The sequence below is a fragment of the Chrysochloris asiatica genome, unplaced genomic scaffold (genome assembly GCF_000296735.1).
Source record: "Chrysochloris asiatica unplaced genomic scaffold, ChrAsi1.0 scaffold00044, whole genome shotgun sequence".
NCBI classification, from domain to species: domain Eukaryota; kingdom Metazoa; phylum Chordata; class Mammalia; order Afrosoricida; family Chrysochloridae; genus Chrysochloris; species Chrysochloris asiatica.
In genome coordinates, this window is record NW_006408562.1 from 7270866 (window position 1) to 7288299 (window position 17434).

The 17434-nt window shown below is 42.1% G+C and overlaps 1 protein-coding gene across 1 annotated transcript in view; it reads right to left on the reverse strand.

Moving 5' to 3' along the window:
• The window catches only part of OTUD7A (OTU domain containing 7A), a 181747-nt gene that overhangs the window by 106944 nt on the left and 57369 nt on the right, over window positions 1-17434 (reverse strand). Inside the window, exon 2 of the mRNA XM_006861918.1 lies at window positions 12052-12234. Within this exon, the coding sequence (XP_006861980.1) occupies window positions 12052-12234 (183 nt within the window). The remainder of the gene's footprint in view (window positions 1-12051; window positions 12235-17434) is intronic.

Genomic DNA, 17434 nt, shown 5'->3' on the forward strand with positions numbered 1-17434 from the left:
ATATCTCTTGTGAATATAGATGCAAAAGCATTCAACAAAATACTGGCAAACAGAATCCACAGCATATTAAATGAGTTATATAGCATGACCACATGGGAAATTTTTCCAGGAAGGAAGGAAGGTTTCAACATTAGAAAATCAATCAATGCAATACACCACATAAGCAGAATAAGGAGAATGAACCATATGATCATCTCTATGTTAGCAGAAAAAGCAATTGATAAAATTGAGCACCCTTTCCTGATGGAAACACTATAGAATACTGCAATAGAAAGGAATTTCTCAGTACTTCAGGGCATATTTGTAAAGTCAACAGCCAACATTATACTTAATGGAGAAAGACTGGAAGCTTTCCCCTTGAACCTAGGCACAAGAAAATGGTGCCGAGTCATCACTTTTATTTAGAAATGTATTTGAAGCCTTAGCCAATTCAGTACAACAAGAAAAAGACACTTCTGGCAAGATGGCATACTAGGTAGACACACTACATAATACACTGTGCAACAAAGATACAAGACACGAAATGAAACAACCACAGATGCAAATTCTAGCACCCCAAACTTCAGAGAAAAGGCTAGAGAAGTGGATTGAGTGTTTGCTGGAAGGAGAAGGTGAGCAGGGACCTCAAGAGAGGGAGACTGACTGGTGAATGGTTGACCAGAAGCCGAATGACCATATTGTAAACAATCTGACAACAGAAAGTGGCCTGGCTTGAGCAGATTCACACAAGTGACAAGAAATGTGGGATCACTTCTTTATTTTCCCATGCTCCCCTGGTGACCAGAGGTGTGGCCATCACCCAGTCTCATCCACCTTCTATGCAGACCCTGCTCTCCAGGAGTTCAGAGCCACATTGTTGGAAGACCTGCCAGTGTGAGGCAAAGGCCTGGTTGTGCTGATGTGGTGCCTGGATTAAGGCAAACGGCAGATCCACAGAACCTGAAGAGCCACCAAAGCATCATTTAATCAGTCAGGCTGTCCTCAGCTGTACTGTGGTCCTAACAGATAATGAAACAATTTTCATCAGTGGCCTTCATGAACTCATTCTGGCTTGAATGCCCTGAATATAGATAACACTGAGGCCATTAGAACTCCATTTAGGGTCTGAAACTCTGATGTCACATCCCTCCCACACCCACATCATGGTTTGGAAGAGATCCCCAGAGCTTTTTCCTCTCTGGATTCCAACAGCTGCACTATTATTTTGTTTTTAGATTCTTTTTCCCTCGTTTTGTTGTTTCATTGTTTTTGTTTGTTTATTCTTCCTTATCCTTCTCTTTACATTCCTTTGAATTTTATCTTTCTATCTCTTTTATTTTTTCCTTCTTTCCTTCTGATTCTCATTTCCACTTTTCTCTTTTTTCCCTTTTGGTCTACACATGTAGGGGACTTCAGTCATTGTAATGAAACAAAGTATATGATTTGTTAAATGTAAAACTGCTGCTCTTTAATCCCTCACTAAAAAAAAAAGAATAAAAATAAATAACACATATCTACATTAAAAAAGAAGACGTAAAGTTAAATTTCTTCATGGAAAAATCCCAAAGCATCTACAAGAAAACTCTACAGCTAATAGAGAAATTTAGCAAAGTTTCAGGTCAACAAATGAATATCAGCTGGGTTTCTATATCCAGCAATAAGAAATCTGAAAGGAAAATTAGAGAAGTAATTCCATTTATAATAGCATTTAAGAGAATGAAATACCTAGGAATAAATCTAACCAGAGATGTGAAGGTCTTATATAAAGAAAACTATATAAAAAAAAAATGCTGAAAGAAGACAAATAATTGAACTATGCCCCCTATTCATGGATTGGAAGACTTAAGATTATTAAGATGTCAATACCACACAAAAGGATCTATAGATTCAATGCAATCCCATTCAAAATTCTTACAGCCTTCTTGTGCAGAAATAGAAAAACCAATCCTCCACTTTATATGGAACGGCAAGAATCTCCAAATAGCTTAAATATTATTGACTGAGAAGAACAAAGTAGGGGGATCTATACTTCCTGATTTAAAAATATACAATGCAGCTATAGTATGTTGGTTAGGCACTGAGTTGTTAACCATGAGCTCAGTGGTTCAAACCCCTCAGCTGCTCTGTGGAAGAAAGATGAAGTTGTTTGATCCCATAAAGAGTGATAGCCTTGGAAATCCTATGTAGGGTTGCTATGAGTTGGAATTGACTTAATGGAATGGGTTTGACTTTGTTGTTTTTTGGAAGATAGCTACAGAATTCAAACAGTCTGCTAATACTATGACACTGGACACACACAACAACAGAATAGAACTGAGAGTCCAAAAGGAAATTTACACATATATTGTCAATTGATTTTTGACAGAATGTTAAGTCAATTAATGTGGGAAAATTGGATTTCCACATGTAGAAAATGAAACAGAACCCATGCCTCACACCATTCACAAAACCAATATGGATCAAGAACTTCAATGTGGAAATTAAACCTATAAAATCCTTAGAAGAAAATGTAGACACCATGTTGTCAGGCTTAGTTTTTGACAATGGATTATCTTAATAAAAGCACAAACAGCAAGACACAATAGATAAATGGGAGCTCATAAAATGGAAAAACTTGTTCATTGAAAGTCTTAACTAAAAAAGTGGAAAAAAAAAGATCACAAAAAACAACCAGGCTATGGACTGGAAGAACATATTTGGAAACAATATATCTGACAAGAATTTAATAACCTATATATATGTATATATACATATATAGGAGTCCTGGTGTGGTACTGTGGGTTAATGTGCCAGACTGCAAAGCCGTTTGAATTGCAAGGTCGGTGGTTCAAGCTCACCAGCTGCTCCTTGGAAACAATATACAGGGTTGCTATGGGTTGGACCTGACTCGTGTATATATATATATATATACCCTTGGTATGGTGCTGTGAGATCAACACTGGACTTCAAACCACAAGGTCAGCAGTTCAAACCCTCAGAAACTCTACACTATGAGTTGGAATAGACTTGACAGCACTTAACAATAACAATATAGATAGACAGGCAGACAGATAAATAGACAGACAGACATAGATATGATACACAAAAAACTTAGACAACTTAACAACAAAAAGAAAAAACAACCAAATCAGAAAATGGGCAAAAGGATTTGAGAGCCATTTTATCAAAGAGGATGTTCAAATGGCCAGGAGACAAATGAAAAGATGCTTAATATCATTAGCCATTCATAAACCAATTCATGTAACCCTAGGGGACAGAGTAGAATTGCTGAGAGGGATTTCCAAGGCTGTAAATCTTTACAGAAGCAGACTGCCATTTCTTTCTCCCATGGAACAGCTGGTGGTTTCTATCATCAACAGCGTATTTTTCAACTACTGATTCTCTCTGTTTCCAACTTTCACATCCCAATCATTAATAATTACCAATGCATCTTAATTGCATATTTGGTCAATTTCAGACCAAAGAAGTTCAGGAAATTCTTCAACGTCATCATCTTTGACTTTAGTGATTGGTGCGTAAATTTGAATAACAGCGGTATTAAGGCGTATGGATATTATCTGATCACAGACAGCACTGTACTTCTAGATCTCAAAATGTTCTTTTTGATGATGAATGTGATGTCATTACTGTTTAATCTGGCATTCCCAGCAGATTAAACCATAGGACTGTCCAATTAAAAAGGGCCAACATCAGTTCATTTCAGTTCACTAATATCTGGGATATCGGTCTTATGTGTTACATTTCATTTTGAACAACTTACAATTTTCCTGGTGTGGCACTGTGGGATAATACAATGGACTGCAAGGTTGGTTTGAACAACATGGTTGGCAGTTTAAATTCACCAGCCATTTCTATGGCTATACAGGGGCACTGTAAGTAGGAACCTACTCAAAGGCACTTAACAACTACAAAATTTTCCCTAGATGAATAGTTTAACATTCCAAGTTCCAACTGTTACAGATATTTCAGCTGTTTCTCCTCATTTCCCATCAGTACCGACTCATAGCCACTTTATGCACAACAGAACGAAACACTGCCCAGTTCTGTGCTATCCTCATAATTATTATTATATTTGAATCCATTGCTGCTGCCGTTGTGTCAATCCATCTCACTGGGGGTTGTTTTCAGGAGCTCAGTCTCAGGCAGGTCCACTTTGGGTTCAGAAAAACCACACATGCGTCACGAATGGGATTCATACCACTTTATTTTCTCTGATGGCAGCTAGTCAAATAAGAGTCTCTGGATATACACCTTGAGGAGAATCTGCAAAGCCCCTAAGTCCTGCCCAATCTGATATAGAAAGTAGAACAAAGAAAGCAGGCTGCCAAAAGTTATACAACTCACTTACAAAAGTGAGTTACACGATGCAGGTGGTCCCCAAGGCAGATGGGGTAAAGCCGTACACAAGACTACGTACAAGGTTATTTGCAAACAGATCATTAAGAGGCTATTAGGAGGCTAGTATCGGGCTATGAAGAAGCAGATGTCCTGGTCCTAAGGCATGGTTCTAAGAGCATACATACTTCCATGACATTCCACCCCTAGAGGATACCTACCCACAATCATCTTCTGCAAGGGGCCCTATGGAAGCATATGGTTAATACACTACCTCCAAATGCCACAACAACAGTAAACAGAACAACAACACAGTATGATCCCAATACAACATGCCCAAAACATTGTAAGATGAATTGTCCAACTGTAACCTAGGGCAGCCCCCCACTCCCTTAGGTTCACTTGTTCATGAATCAAAATTTTCACATGCTCCCAAGTGTCATTAAACATGCAATTGTGACTGTTCTGGGCAGTAAGTGTCGTCCATGTGGATGTACTTGCTGGCTGTATTTTCCACATATACCACTGGCAGGCAACTCAGAACAAACCCAGAAGGTAGACTCAATGTAAACATGGTAGTCCATTCAACATAGGTGTTCCCAACAACTCACCTTTAGGGATAAGACAACAAACGTATTGGAACAAACAATGGCAATCCCCACCCATCTACCAATATGCAAACCAGTATCTTGTCAGCAGACAACCACATGGGTGTTTTGGGGTCGTGGCCTGGCCAGGCGTACTAAAACCACATGCTTTCAGTGGTGGACACCACTGAAGGACATGCACAGGTCATAATGACAAAATAAATGTTCCCCATAATAAACTTGATGTTCCTGTGTGTGTCACGATCACCTAAGGCGGTGGCCACTGTGCTGTGACCCACAGATGAATCACTAGGTTGGCATCCAAACCTGGGTCTCTGGAGGCCAACAAAACACACCATTACTTCATGGAGGAAAAGGTCCATGGCCCTGTGAGGGTTTCTGTTGTGTCAAGTGCGATGGCTACAGATGCTGGCAGCAAAGGTTTGTTTTGAGTGCCAAATGCAGGCCATAGCAACTCACGTTTAGTCTGGAGCTGTAATTGCAATGGGGTCTCCCACTGAAATAAGTGCCTTCAAGAGAGCATGGCCCCCATCCCTGGGCCACATCCTACAAACTGGTGCTCCACCCCTGCAAAGAGTGGGCGTCTGTCCTCAAGTCTCTCTTCAAGAAGCTGTTGTAGCATTTAATGATCCCCACTGCCTGCAGATTATATGGCACATGAACTTCCATATTATACCCATGTCCTTGGCCCATGGTTGTACTTTGGCTCAGGTTAAATGGGTTCTTTGGTCACCTTCTCTTACCTGGGGACCCCCTACGCGGTGCACAGGTGATACAATCCAGCACTGGTGGTCTGCTGATCTGCACAGTTGATAGGGTAGGCGTACATCCATTCAGTTGTGGTGTTTACACAAGTTGAAGAATAGCAGGCCCCTTGTGACACTGCCAGTGGTCCAATAAAATAGACCTGACCCTGCTCGAGGGGAACATGTCCCCTTTTCACATTGTCCAACCCCAATGGGGTTGCCATAAATTACGGTGGGAACACGAGATGTATACTTTACAAGCGTCTAGCACTTCTTCATAACTCAGTGGAAATCCCCATTGGTTTGTAACCTCCCACATAGTCCTTTAGCCAGCAAGTAGCAACTTCTTGTGCGGCCATCCCGCGACATCGGAAGTGGAGGCTTGTTCGAGCCAGCGCATACTCACTAGGGTATCAGCTTCATCATGTCCTGGGGAGGCCAGAGGAGAGTTGGTGGTGACATGATACAGCACAACCTGCTTCCTCTGTCCCTCAGTCTGTAAAGTTTGTCCCCATACTGGCTGATGCTGTACTAGCCAGTCATCCGCAAACTATGTGGGGAGCTGCAATGTGAGGCTCTTAAGAGCAGCCCAACGGTCTGTACAAACGGCCAGAGGCCCCTCCGTATACATGACAACAAGCCATACTGTGTGTAGCTCAGTTCACGGACTACTTTGGTGGCTGCCTACATACATCCAGTCTCTGTGGTAGGCTGGTATACCACCACCCTCCATTCAAGAAGTTGTCCTTCATTAGACCCATCTGCATACCAGGCATCAGCTAGTATGGGCATCTTGCCTTCTTCATGCAACTGCCAGCAGTGTCAGTTCCATGGAACTCAGACTCTCCAAGGAAGTGACATAGAAGTCACTGGTCTCAGCACTGAGGGAGCTCATTGTGAGGTACTCCTCTGTTGTAAATATGCTCCTCACTTTGTGAGGGTAGATGTTTGGACTACCCCATTCTTGGGCTTTGCAGTCCAATCTTTAGCCCACCCTAAAATGGGGCGAGTAGTAGTAACTTACCTCAGCAGGGCCTGTGATCATGTCCGTAACTACCAGGGCCTGATACACAGTAGCCAGCTGTTTCTCTACGAGCAAGGAGCGAGTCTCAGGCTCTTTCTTCTCAAAGGAGAGCCCTAATGAGCACTAAGCTTCCTCAAGATCCTTGGGCGCTACTCTCCAATTATGGGGTGGTGCCCAAGTCTTCAACACCCTGGCCACAGCAAAACACAGAGATGTGGTAGGTGGCTTCAGGAGCCCTCCATTAGTGGAAGTCTGTGCTCCTGCGTCCACTTCAGCCCCAGGAGAATCCCGTCAATGACTACGTCAATTGTTCTACACCTGAGCTCCGGGCCAGTTCTCTTTCAACTCAGAGGCTCCCAAATTACATGGGGTGTCATTAAGGTGATTCATACCACCTTACTGTTGCCGATGGCAGCCGGTTGGACAAGCATCTCTCAAGATCCACCTTGAGGAGAATCCACACAGCCCCCAAGTCCTGCCCAGACTGATACAGGTTACAGAACAAAGAAGGCAGCCAACCGTTACATAACTGCCTTACATAATGCGGGTGGTCCTCAAGGCAGTTTGGGTAAAGCTGTAAACAAGACCATGTACAAGGCCTATGCAAACAATACAGGGCTGTCCAGAGGTGGCTGTCCTGGTGCCTTAGGCACTGCTCCAAGAGGACACTTACTCCCATGACAAGGATGGGTCTTCCTTTTTTCAGCTGTCCCTCCAATTTTGTGCCGAAATGTGTCAACTTGATTGCGTCATGATTCTCAGTAGTTTGCCAGTTATGTAACAATATAATCACCCCCCATAATGTAATATGATGTAATCTGCCAATTAGCTTTAAGGGCATTCGAATGTGATACAGCACAGGTTATAGCCTGTTCCAAAGTAAAGGGGAACAATTTCCCTGGGATGTAGCTTATACCTTTTATCTTACAAAAGATAATACAAGAGAACAAGTGATAACCAAGAAAGAAGAGCCAGGAGCAGAGCTCTGGGTTACCTACATATTTAGATTTTCAAGAAATGCCAGGCCTACTGATGTTGAGAAGAGACAAAGACCTTCTTTCACAATTGATAGAGAAAGAAAGCTAGTCCTCTGAATTTGGGCATCTGGCCTCCTAAATTGTGAGAAAATAAATTTCTCTTTGTTAAAACCATACACTTATGGTTTTTCTGTTCTAACAGCACTAGCTAGATAAGACAGAAAATGGTACCTGCAGTGGGATGCCTCTGGACTCTTACCAGTCAAGCTTTGTAGCATTTGTCTAAGCAGGACAGAGGCCAGGTCAGCCCAAGAAGGCCGAGGAGCTAACAGATGAAAGATCAAGCAGCAGAAGCTGAAGAGATAGGAAGATAGGAAACAGATCTGTCTCAGTCTAAAATGGAAGGGTAATGACCTTTACTGGAATTTCAAGGTGTGGGTCTATATCATCACAGGTATCAAAGAGTCAGATTGTCACCAACTTGGTTCCAGAGTGTGGGGCTGCTGTTGATGAGTGCCAGGGGATGAGCTGAATCAACTGTCTAAAGATGAGGGGGCGGGACTCCCTTATCCAAGAGGCTGAAGAACAGAGCCAGCCAAAGCCGAAGAGGTAGGGCTGCCACTCAGTTGGATTGTAGAATGGGGCTGTCCAAAGTTGAGGGGGCAAAACTGTCATTCCAGTGGGCCTGGAAGGTGGAGCTGAACCCTAGGGCTGAGGGGCCTTCATGTAGAATCCAGAGAGCATGGCCAACACTCAGATTCTGTAAGACAGTGCCATTGTCTAGATCTGGGGTGGGGAACCTTTGCTCTGCCAAACTTTATAACATCATTCATGGGCCATACAAGATTATCAACTTAAAAATCAGCCTGCTATAGTTGGTCAAACATTTGATTAACTCACCCCTAATGTGATGGCTGGAACTCTGTCCGGTTGCCTTGGCAGAGTCAGCCCAATTGATTTCATGGGCCTTATACGGCCCGCAGGTTGGATGTTCTCCCATCCCTGGTCTAGATGGTCTCAGAGAAGAGAGGGTAACTTTCAAACCTTGAGAGCTAATGCACATTTTTCTACTAGGTTTTTGACTTGTTTGATGCTTCTTATTCCGTCCTTCCCTCTGATGTCTCCCATTTGTAATGGAAATATCTACCTTGTGCCTGTTCTACCATTGTTCTTTGGAAGCAAATAATCTGTGTTCTAGAATTCACAGGTTCACAAATAAAGAAGAATTTTGTACCAGGATAGAATTTGGACTTAGAGTTGATTTAAGACTTTTGGGATAACACGATGGAGTGAAAATGTGGTGCATACAGCCAGGGCATGAAGTTTGGGGCACCAAAGGGTGGAATGTGATGGATTGTTCCCTCAAAGTATGTGTCAATTTGGCATTGTGGGTTAATGTGCTGGACTGCAAGGTCGACTTGAACCACAAGGTTGGTGGTTCAGGCTCACTAGTTGCTCCTCAGAAATCCTACACAGGTTCACTATGAGTCGGAACAGACTCAACGGCACTTAACAACTACAACATGGTTGTCAATGGTTCGGCAGTTATGCAATTATGTAATTTGGCAGTTATGTAATGATGTAATCATCTCCCATGATGTGATCCAATGTGATCAAATAAGCAGTTGTAAGGGGACTAGGATGGGATGCAAGACCCTCACTCAGGTCACAGCCATGGCTTCATGTACAGAGATTTTTCCTGGGGAAAGGCTTGTACCATTCTCTAACTTCCAAGAGATAAAAGGACACAAAAATGATACTAAAAGGAGGGGCCTGGGAGTGGAGCACATCCTTTGGACCTGGAGTTCCAGTGCAGAGAACCTCCTAGACCCAGGGGAAGACTGATGCTGAGACACATGTAAATCTCCAAGGAACGGGGTCCACAGATACTGAAAAGCAACAAGGACCTTACTTCAGGGGTGACATAGAAAACCTTCCCCTAGAGGGGACGCTCCAGATTTGGCCTTTTAGCCTTTGAAGCTGTGGGAGAATGCATTTATTTTTGTTGAAGTCATTCACTTGTGGGATTGATGTTCTAACAGCTTGAGAGACCTAAGACAGTAGTAGGGTTGTACCGTCAACTACAATTGCTGCCAATAAGTTGTGCGCCTGTAAAAAGCTCAATTGGCCCAAGTTGGGTGATCTCCATATTCACAGCAAAGACCAAACTAAATGAATAAGTATAAGAGCAACCGTTGAGGCTGCTTGTGTATAACCAAGCACCTCCTGGAATTGGGCTTCTTGGCTTAGAGGTTTAAAGCTATAGCTTCATGGTACATCCCAGTGAAATGGCCTAATAGCATAGTCAGTACTTTTGATCTATCTTCTAGCTCATGGCACAGTGCTTGGGATCGCAAAAACTTTCAAGCAGCCATCCAAGGCATAATCATTGATCTTCATTCACCTAGAGCAACAGAGAAGGAAAGAGAGACAGGCACGTAAGAGGGAAATGAAATGTGTGGCTGTTTCCATGAATAACTGCCATTTTGGCCATGAACTCAATGGTTTCCAGCTACCATTCCTGAGTATTTTGACCAAAGATTTTATAAAAGAATTCTGATCAAAAGGGGGGAAGTGTAGAATTTAAAACTCTCATGGACTTCAGACTTTCTTTTCACTACAGAGTAGTAAGCGAGCACAAGTAAGTCCGTGCATACCTTGCTTACTGCGTACTCTGTCCTTGTCAGGGGTTGTAAGTTTGAAAAGAGACTGATTCTGTAGCAGGTGCCATGGGATTTGGAGAGGGACAGATGCCAGCCAGACCTACAAATAGAACCTTTGATGTGGTGAAAAAAAATGTGCAAATTTTCACCACAGATGAGTAAGTACGTACAAATAAGGCCACAATTACCTTGCTTATTGGGAAATCTGACACTTTGAAGAACTGCTACAAATTGATAAGAAAAGGCAAACAAGCCAATATGAAAATGGAAAAAGGATACAAACAGGCAACTTACAGAAAGGGGAATTCAAATGGCTAATGAGCAATGGAAAGATGAAAATGGAATGAGATACCATTTTTCACCCCTCAGAGCAAAAAAACCTAACTGCAACAATGGAGGGAAATACACATTTTCATACATTGTGTGCTGCAAAGTAAGTCCTAGTGTGGCATTGCAGGATAATGTACTGGCCCACAAGGTTAGTTTGAAGCACAAGGTCTGTGGTTCAAAGCCACCAGGAGCTCCTTGGAAACCCTATACAGGGTCGCTATGAGTTGTAACTGACTTGATGGCACTTAGCAACAGCAACGATTAAAATAATAGAGTCCCTACGTGATACAAATGGTTAAGTGTTCAGTTACTAGCCAAAAGGTTGGTGGTTCAAAGCCATCCAATGGTGTCTCAAAAGAAAGATCTAGTGATATACATCTGTAAGATCACAGCCAAGGAAATGCAATCCTACTCTGACCTACCTGGCATTGCCATGGCAACTGGTTTGGTTATTAAGAGAATGTTAAAAAAAAAAATGTATCAACTTAAAACAAAGGAGTGTTCATGGTCTTTTATTCATTAGAACAACCAAGTTACAAAATATTATATGCCTTTTGGTGCTGAAGTGTCTGTATTTTGAACCGGAGTAAGCAGAGAAGCAGGAGACACACTGTCAAATCATCATTGGCTATTACTTCGGAGACACACTACCAAATCATCATTGATTATGACTTCAGGAGACACACTACCAAATCATCACGGGTTATTATTTCAGTGGGGTGAGTTAGGGAATGGTGGAGAAAAAAACAAAAAACCACTTATGTTTTCTTTATATATGTTGTTGATGGTATGTCCTGGAGTCAGTTCCAACTCATAGAGATCCTCTATAGGGTTTCTGAGGCTGTAAATCTTTACAGAAGCAGAAAGCTATCTATAGTTTTTCAAACTGTTGATCTTGAGGTTAGCAGCCCGACTCATAACCACTTCGCTACCAGAGCTCCTTTATATATATACCTATTGTGATTCATGTATCCAATAAGCCCATTTGACTTTTGTAATTAAGAGAACAGTGAAGCACAAGGACAATGAACGTGTTGCTGTGCAGACTCTGAGACCATGTTACTACTTGGGAAATAACTGAATGAACTAGAAATGTTTGGTCTGGTAAAACCAAAACTCCAGAGGAATTCAAGACATTTATCATGGCAAGGTTTCAAAGGAACTAGACTCACTCTTCTTTTCTGAGACAAAAGTAGAAGCCGTGTATATAAGGCCCAAAGAGCATTTCACCTTAGCACTTTGAATGGTGCACTACAAGGTCAACATGTCTGTAGGTGGAAGGTGCAGCCACCCCCTAACCACATCCATCTTTGTGTCACCCCAACACCATTACAGGTGAGGGCAAAGGTCATGATTAACCCTAGGCTTAGTCTCTTGGCTGGCGAGTACCTTGGGCAATGTCGTCCTGTCTCTGGGGGCAAGGTCGCTCCACTTTGTGCCCGGGTGGTGGTGGGTTCCGCTCCAGCTGTTTGGGACACCTTCCCTCATTGAACACATGTGGCAGGTTGGTGGTGTGCACCTGTCGGAGCTGCTCATAGTCACTCAGAGCAGCTGTCAGGTCCCAATTTTTGCCTGTGGACAAGAAGGGACAAGAGATGACAATATTAATGAATTAACAATGGCCTCCATGCAGAACATTACAGTGTAAAAAGGGTTTCTCATTAGCAAAGAGTTTCTCCCTCCCAGTTCCTCTTGCTTTTTAGAAGCGAAATGACCAGACCCACAATCTCTTTAATTACAGTTTCACAACTATGACTGATACCATGTGTGATTATACCTAGTCCCAGAGCTTTAGATCAACCAAGACTTTGGTCACAAAAAGTGTTGTTGGGTTTCTAAAAACTGGGCGCACTCTCTGCTTTTCTGAGGCAAAGCTAGGAGCCATGAGTGTAGGCTGCAGAGAACACTCAGCTTTAGGACTGTGGATGGTACACAAAGAGGCCAAGGTGTCCATCTGTGTACCATGCACCCCCCTCACACACACACATGCTTATACACATATGCATATACACATGTATGCATATGCATGTACCCACATATGAACACATACATGCTACTAGAATCTAAAACAGTACAACCCCAATATCTTACTACTCACTGAAAACCAAGCTGTACAGCTTACTCTCAGAGGAAAGCAAAACAATGTAAAAAATGAATAAACAGAATGTCTAAGAGTTATTTGATCTTTTGTTCCAAGTTCTTTTTCCATTTATACTTAATATGGGGAAACCAGAAGCCCTGAGGGAGCCTGTTGTTTGGAGAGTGTTGACAGGAAGTCAGTTTTGAAGCCCAGGCTCTGTAAATGGAGAGAGATGTTAGACAGGGCCAGTGAGGCCTCGGGGAGCAACCATGGGCAGCCACACTGTGCATTGGGACAGACTGTGTCATCAGGGAAGCTATTCTTTTGGGGGAAGGAATGTGACACTGGGGTTTTGGCTCCTTCTGACTCCAGGAAGAATGAAAACTATATATCACACACTCCATCTGACTCATGAATTTTTTTTAAGTCAAAAAAATTAAAAGATTAATTGACTAAGTTACATTCAAAATGATTCTGGTGCCCGGTAGGATGAGGTTTTACATGTATAAAACTATAGCTGAACATCTTCCTTTCATGGTTTTATTTAAAAAAAAATTTTTTTCTTGTGAATTGGGTGAAGGTTTAGAGAGTTCAGTTTTCCATTCAACAATTCATGTTGTTGACTGCAATCCCTACAAATTAACACCATTTATCCCATTTCCTCTTATGTTTCCTGTTTCTATGACTCCTTCTTCCCTAAAACTTCTGAACTTTGTCCTTGAGTAAAATGCTGTCCTTTTAATTATTCTAAGGAGTGAGTACCTTCCTAGTATTACTGTTTCCCTTACAGACCTGTCTATTGTTTGATTGAAAATGGAACCAGGAAGGTCAATTCATTTCCAGATCTTAGGGATGGCGAAGACCATTGTTTCAGGGGTTCCACCAGTTTCTGTCTGACAAGTAAGCCTTGTCTTTTGTGAAGACTGCCAAGAGCAGAACTGAGCAGAAACAACCACAGGCCCATGATGCAGTGCAACAGAGCCTTCAGCTGATTGGATGAGCGCACCGGGGCTAGGAAAGTCTTTCAGAGGTGCCTCAGATCATAGCGGAGGCCAGGCCTTTGTACCCAGACATAAAGTTGATGAGCATTTTCCACAGGGAAGAGGTGTGGTTGCGGGTGAGGTCCTTCCTTCACTGGGGACAGTCTTGAAGAAGGACTCAACTGTGGGCCATAGCAGGCATCACTTCCCACTTGGGTCTGACTGAAGGTGTCTAGACACTAGAGCAGATGTTACAATCTATTTTTTTTTCCTATGTAGGTGGCTGTATGTGTGTGTGCACATGTGTGTGAGTGCTTGGATTCATGTTCTGCCCAGAAACCAAGAAGGAAAAAGAAAGCTACCCAAATGATGTCTGGACAAATGACAGGAATGGAAGAGTCATTTATGGTATACGCCAGCTGACGTAAAGTCATGACGTGGCTGCTACAGAGAGCTCTCCAGTACATACATACTATTGAGTGAAACAAGCAAGGTACACAATATTTATAATGTTTTCTTTTCAGATAGAAATAGATATATGTGTGCGTGCTCACACTTGCTTGAATCTGCACATCTGAACGATACAAATGCTACCAGTGTGGATAAGAAGCTTACCCAAGTGGTTAACCACGAGTCAGGGAGGAGTTGGGGAGAGTGGAGGAAAGAAGGGGTTGCCAGAGCTTCAGTGTGCACTTCTTATGAGTTTTGAAATATTTGAATGAATTAGCTATCTAAAACAAATAGTTTACAGTCTTAAAAAAAAAAAAAAAAAGATTTAAAATGTATTAGGGTAGGAAGTTTTCCATAATATTCAAATCACCATGTTTTCAGAAACAGAAGAGCCTATCACATATACTTTTTCAGGCAAAAATTTTAAATTTCCTGGCTATTAAATACAGACAGAAATAGAAAGAAACAATGGAAAGAACGGATCCTCTATATTAGTTTATCTTTATAAGGTCAGTTTAAATTAGCTCAGCATTGAGATGTGAAGGACATTAGCATAAAGGTTATTGAAACTAATCTTCCAACAGGCCATAGTTCACTAGATGCCTGCCCACTTAAAATTGGAATTATAGTATGAATATTTTATTTAAGGAACTTTTGATGCAGAAAAACATTGTAAAATGTATTATCTTCTATCCTACTGTCAGCTCTAGAGGTTCATATATTCAATCAGCTTAAACCAATGTTGAAGGACAAGAGCTAATACATTAGTGCCCTTTCACTCTTGTACCTGCTACAGATTGGTTCTTGTGAGCATCATTCTTAGAAATAGCTCTTTCTAAATTACTAATGGCTTCAAGGCATATAAATCCAAGATAACTTCTCTGTCCTCATTCAATATATCTTACCTCTCCCTCCTTCTTAATTCACTCCAATACTTTTTCTAAAACCCTTGTTGTTGCTGTTAACTGCTGTGGAGTCAGTTCCGACTCAGAGCGACCCTATGCAGGGTTTCCAAGGAGCAGCTGGTGAGCTTGAACTGCTGACCTTGCAGTCTAAACCGACCTTGTAGTCCAGTGTATTAACCCACAGCACCACACCAGGAATCCTCTAAGACCCTTGTTGTTGTTAGGTGCCATTGAGTTGGTACCAACTCATAGCAACTCTAAGACCCTACACTCTCCTAATTATCCTCTGCTATTGATGACTGTTTCATTCCTCTCCTGGTGTCTCTGCCCTTCAGTAGGTATTGGCATTCATCAGTGTTCAGATCTGTGCCTAACTCAGCTGGGTGCCTTTTGGGATAAATTTTTATTTCTGTATTAAAGGAATGCAGACTGAAGAGGAGAGCAGTCTTGTACTGTTGCTATACCCTGTTCTTTCTTACTTGAATGCAGATTTGGTGCCTAAAACTGTGGTAATCGTCCTGCAATCATGAGGCAACAAATATAAGTATGAAAAGGCCAACAGTTAAGAATAATTGACAAGATGGGGTTTAAAAAAAAAAGGTTTAAAAATAGTCTGTTCTGCCAACAACTAACTTCCCTGCCTTTCTGTCAAAACAACAACAACAACAAAAAATAGTGGCATTGTGTAATCCATTGTTACAGGAGTTTTCTACCCACTCCTACCTGTGTAGGGAAAAAAGACGGGAGGAACAGTGAGTCTAAGGCCTGAGGATCTGCAGGAGGCTAAGGCCTGAGAAGGCACCTAGGAATGGGATCTAAATTGGACATGTGAAGGGCTCTCTCTGGAGGAAGTATTAAAGTTGAGAGTTCAAAATAAGAATCTAAGTTACCCTGGTAAAAAATACAAGGGAAGGGCAAGCAGGGAGAGGTGTGTTTCTGGGAGCGAGGACAACAAATGTACAGACCTGAAAGTGACACAGTGCAGCATATTCAAGGCATTGGAGATATTGACATCTGGGTGACATTTAGAGTAGGAATGGAGAGACTAGGGGATGGAAGGATGGAGGAGAAGTCAGGAGTAGTGATGGGGTCAAGTCAGCCATGGGACGAGGACTTCATCTCCTGTCACTTTATATCATGTCTCATGGTGGCGGTGGTAGTGATTATATGCCATGGAGTCGGTACAGGGTTTCCAAGGCTGTAAATCTCTACAGGGGCAGAAAGACTTATCTTTCTCCTATGGAACGGCTGGTAGTTTCGAACTGCTGACCTTGAGGTTAGCAAGCCGACTCACAACTACTATGCTGAGTGGGAATTAACTAGATTTTTATTTTAGAAAGCTAAAATATTTGCATTTAAGGAGAATTACTCTGGCTGAATAGTAGAGACTGCATTATAAATGGACAAAACTGAAGGCTGAAAGAATATTAGGAGGTGACTTAAGGAGGTAACACCTCAAATTTAAGATCGATTTTCTTTTGAGGCACCCTGGCAGATTCTATACTCTGTATACCGCTTGGGTCTTATTATAATAGTCTGTTCTCCTGTCATTTTCCCTGACATTAATTAGGAATGTGCTGGACTTCAAGTAACAGAAAACTTATAACACATGCAGATACCTATTTTAAACACTGGAATGCTAACCACAAGGTAAGCGACTCTTCAGAAACCTATACAGGGTCACTGAGTTGGAACCGACTCAACAGCACATAACGACAATGATTTATTTATCTGTATATCCACAGGAAGATAAGACTGTTGACAGTAATTCACCCAGGCTCATCTTCAGATTATTATTTTTTTCCCATTAGTTGTTTTTAGCTGTGGGTTGCTGCATCATGCAAGTTTACCCAAAATTTCACTAGTTCTCACATGAACATGGTAGGACACTGAGCAGAAAAGATGGGGCTCTAAAAGATGGATGGGACCCTGGCTACAGTTGGATGGACTCTGATGGATCTGAGGGTCTTAAATCCCACCTCCTGGAAGCCTAATGGGCAAACAGAGGAATCCCTGACGCCCCACCACAACGTAGGTTTGACTCAGTCTGAAGACTCGACAATGACTCTATCTGAGCATGTTTCACATGGAGGTACTCAGTTCACCTTCAAACCTTACTCTTTATTTTCAGACTCATAATTAGGAAGATGACTGGAGAGGGGATGCTATATACATAAGGGAGATGCAAGATTTCTGCCAGGAGAAACATGAAGAAAACATACAGGAATGTTGTTGTTAAGTGCCGTCAAGTTGGTTCTGACCCACAGTGACCCTGTATAGGGTTTCCAAGGAGCAGCTGGTGAGCTTTAACCGCCAACCCTGCAGTTCAAATGGCTTTGCAGTTTGGCGCATTAATT